This window comes from Protobothrops mucrosquamatus, unplaced genomic scaffold, assembly GCF_001527695.2.
Source record: "Protobothrops mucrosquamatus isolate PMUCROS unplaced genomic scaffold, P.Mucros_1.0 scaffold1182, whole genome shotgun sequence".
Classification (NCBI taxonomy): domain Eukaryota; kingdom Metazoa; phylum Chordata; class Lepidosauria; order Squamata; family Viperidae; genus Protobothrops; species Protobothrops mucrosquamatus.
The window spans coordinates 45,683-49,387 of NW_015387395.1; the positions used below are offsets into that span (position 1 = coordinate 45,683).

Sequence of the window (3,705 nt, forward strand, 5' to 3'; positions counted from 1 at the left end):
ATTTACCCAGGAGTCAACCTCCAGCTTTTAAAATTTTTAGAGTTTTAAATGATATATATATATATATATATATATATAGTTTTTTCCCCCCTTAACTTCCAGAGTGCCTCAGAAGAAGTGTCTATTTCAGGCTTTTCTAACCTAATACTGTGTATGTATATATATATACAGTATTAGGTTAGAAAAGCCTGAAATAGACACTTCTTCTGAGGCACTCTGGAAGTTAAGGGGGGAAAAAACTATTTTTTTCAAAGCCAGAGAGTCTCATGGTCAAGAATCAAAATAATGAGCAAACCATATTTTTTTCAATAAATTAAATTCTGAAGCTGCCCAAGTCCTCAGTAACTCTGGGCACTTATAATTAAAAAGAAAACAACATATATCAAAAAGAGAGTGCAGCTGAACAGAAAACCTTAATACACATAAAACCAAAAAGTCAAAGGGGCATGACTATCATCCTAGCCCAGAGATCAGGAAAACAACCACGTTTTTTATAGTTTGTGGAAATTCAATAAAGTGGGAGCAATGTGACTCTCTGAGCATAACATTGCAGAGGACAGGGTCCACCATCAAGAAGGCATGCTTTCTGGGTCCTGCAAGATGACACTGTTTGCTTAATAGGATTCACTCTATCAGATCTCACTGGACTGGTAGAAACATACGGAGACAAGCAGTTCCTCAAGTGTTATCAGATGGCTGATGCCGTGAAGAGCTTTATAGTTACTAATAACCAGTATACTGAATTGCACCCAGAAGCCATCTGATAACACTGCAAATCACACAAAGCAGTGGGGACACATACCATGACACGACCATCACTGCCTGAACTACCAATTCTACACTAAGTATAACTTCTGAATAGTTTTCAAAGGCAGCCCCATATAGAAGGCTTTACAGTAATCCAATTGTGAGGGACCAAGGTGTAATTGATCTCCTGATTCTAGAGGGCCTCCTCGTCAAAAAAGAGGTATAACAAGCACACCAGATGAACTTGTACAAAAATTATTTCTCTTTCAGTAGCTCTCAGCCCAAGAGGACCTCCAGACTGTAACCAAAGGGAACAGTAACCTCACTGAATATTAAAAATGGAATATCCCCAGACACAGATAATAAGTTCTTATCACAATTAGACCTGAATCTGTTCCTCCCCATCCAATTCTGCACAGGCTCCAGGTATTGAGCCAGGACTTGGACAGAATAACTTCTTTGCCCTAGGGGCCATTGATGATTCCTGACCCTAAACAAATGGATGACTTCACCCAATGATTCCATTTAATCGGTTAAAATCCTAGCCAGAACACAAACAGATATAGCTAATTCAGAAAAGAGATTGCAAACCATGTTAAGTCAACATTTTCCAGAAAATTATACATTCACATATGTTTTCACTGGCTCTTTCCCATCACATATATTGATTTATCCACCCTAAATAAAAACTGTAAACAACCTTGCAATAGCGTAACCACAATATTGTGGTTACATCCCACAATAATAGAGATCCAGTTCCAGATAGGAGATAATATATAACAAATGAAAAAATTACTAGAAACAACTTCTCATCTTTAATAACCAGTGCCAATGAATGAAATCACTCAATGGAATCTTAAGTAAATCCAAAACACATGCTTGACACAGAATCTTCTCCCTATGAGTTTATGAAAACAAATAATGCAGTGAAGAAAATAAGATAATTCAGAATAGTAAAACACCATTTAAAGAATTATTTTAAAGACCACCACCTTGATGTAGTGGTTAAGGCACCAGGCTAAAACCTAGGAGATTATGAGTTCTAGTCCCGCTTGAGACATGTAGCCAGCTGAGTGACTTTGGGCCAGTCCCTCTCTGTGAGCCCCTGGAAGAAGGCAGTGGCAAACTATTTCCAAAAATCTTTCTAAAGAAATTGCAAGAAATAGGCCAGACGGTATCCAGGAGTCAACAATGACTTAAAGGCACAAAATAAATAAATTCAAATATTTTAAAATGCAGGCATTTTCAATTTAGCATGAACAGCCATACTTTTTTTATTTATATTACCTTCAGGAGGTGGTGGTGGAGGGAATCCTTCCATTTCCATGCTACTGCTCTTTCCCTAATGTGTTTTCTTTTCAAGATACAATAAATGATTCTGTAATAAAAGATCATTTAAAACAGGTGAACATTTTTTCCACATTTTTTAGAACGTATCATATAACATACTGATTACACAGTAAAAAATTGCCTGAATGTTCAAGCATGAGAGTTTCTTGAAGTCACAGGATGGCATTTTATTTTATTTTATTTATCTATTTTGTAAAGACAGAGTTTGGGTCTATTGAGAGCCAATTTGGTATAAGGGTTAAGGTGTTGGTTGGCCTAGAAACCAGGAGACTGGGAGTTCTTGTCCTGCAGTAGGCATGAAGGCCAGCTGGGTGACTTTGGCCCAATCATTGTCTGTTAGCCCAACCCATCTCACAGGGTTGTTGTTGTGGGGAAAATAGGATTAGAAAGAAGTAATAGGTATGTTTGCCACCTTGAGTTACTTATAAAGTAATAAAGATGGGAAAATCTAATAAAGTAGCAGAAGTCGTTTATAGTACAACAGTGCTTTTTGCCAACCTACAGTGACTGTGCATCCTTTATCATAGGTAGTCCTTTATTTCAGAAAGCTGTGCTTTAGATTTATGTATTTTTTTAAAAACTCACTTCTGTCCTTTAATTTGGTCATTCAACTTGTACCATACAAATGGCACCACAAAATGCACTTTTTCAATTCTTGTGAAAAAAACATGCAAACCGAATTGTCTTTTTTGAAATGAATTTAAATATGCTGCTTGGTTTTAGATATCTTTATTAGGATATTTTGATAAAGTTTTTCTTGGTTTTGTTCTTGAATTTTCCTTTGCAAATAATTTAAAATTTTTATCCTTATGAACCTCTTTCAGATTTTCCCCTTTTTCCGGTGTGTCCTATATTTTTTTTCCCCCAGGAAAATATGATCACCACAGCCATACCACATCATGAATAGGTTGGTGTAATAAAGATGGATTTGCTGGCACAGTATTTGTCTGAGAACCCCTCACTAAGTGTCTGGCAGCAATAACCTTTCCATGCCTTAATGAAAGTTTCTGCTATTAAGCACAAGCAAAATGGTATCAAGTGGAAACTCTCCTTCATTTGTCCTAATATCTTCCATGTTTTGCACTGATACAGAAATGATTGCCTGCAATGTAACTCTGCTTGTGTTTTCATGCTATACTAACTCAGCAATTAACTCAGGCACTCAGCCAACAGCCCTTACCAACATCAGAAGTGTATATTTCTTGTCAAGGATAGTGCTAAGCCTCCTCTAAGCCTGTATTATGGGCTAGGGCTACTCTGTAATAAAATTAATCTTTCCACACATAATTTGAAAGATTTATGATTATGTGGCTTAAACCCAGATAAGCCTAACTTCAAATTAATTCATAATCCTGAACAGCAGAATCAAGGGCAGAGTTTATAAATTTAACAACAAGAAATGCAGGGCTTAAAAATGACATCAATAAATTTTAAACCCAGAATCAAAACTAAAACACCAAACTAAAGTATACAGCTTGCTTGTTCTGCATTTCCATATATTTTCACAGTATATTAGCCCTGCCAGTAGTTTATAAGGAAGAGGCACGCTGCCAGTACTTCTCTCCAAATTGCTTAGTATATTAGCAACTTTTTGCTAGGACTGTGCCA

At 36.5% G+C, this 3,705-nt stretch overlaps 1 protein-coding gene across 1 annotated transcript in view; it reads right to left on the reverse strand.

The window, feature by feature from the left end:
• The window catches only part of ARHGEF10 (Rho guanine nucleotide exchange factor 10), a 40,237-nt gene extending 38,116 nt beyond the window's left edge, over positions 1 to 2,121 (reverse strand). Inside the window, exon 1 of the mRNA XM_015820782.2 lies at positions 2,035 to 2,121. Coding sequence (XP_015676268.2) covers positions 2,035 to 2,074 — 40 coding nt within the window. The 5' untranslated portion in view covers positions 2,075 to 2,121. The remainder of the gene's footprint in view (positions 1 to 2,034) is intronic.
• Between the last annotated feature and the right edge of the window lie 1,584 nt (positions 2,122 to 3,705).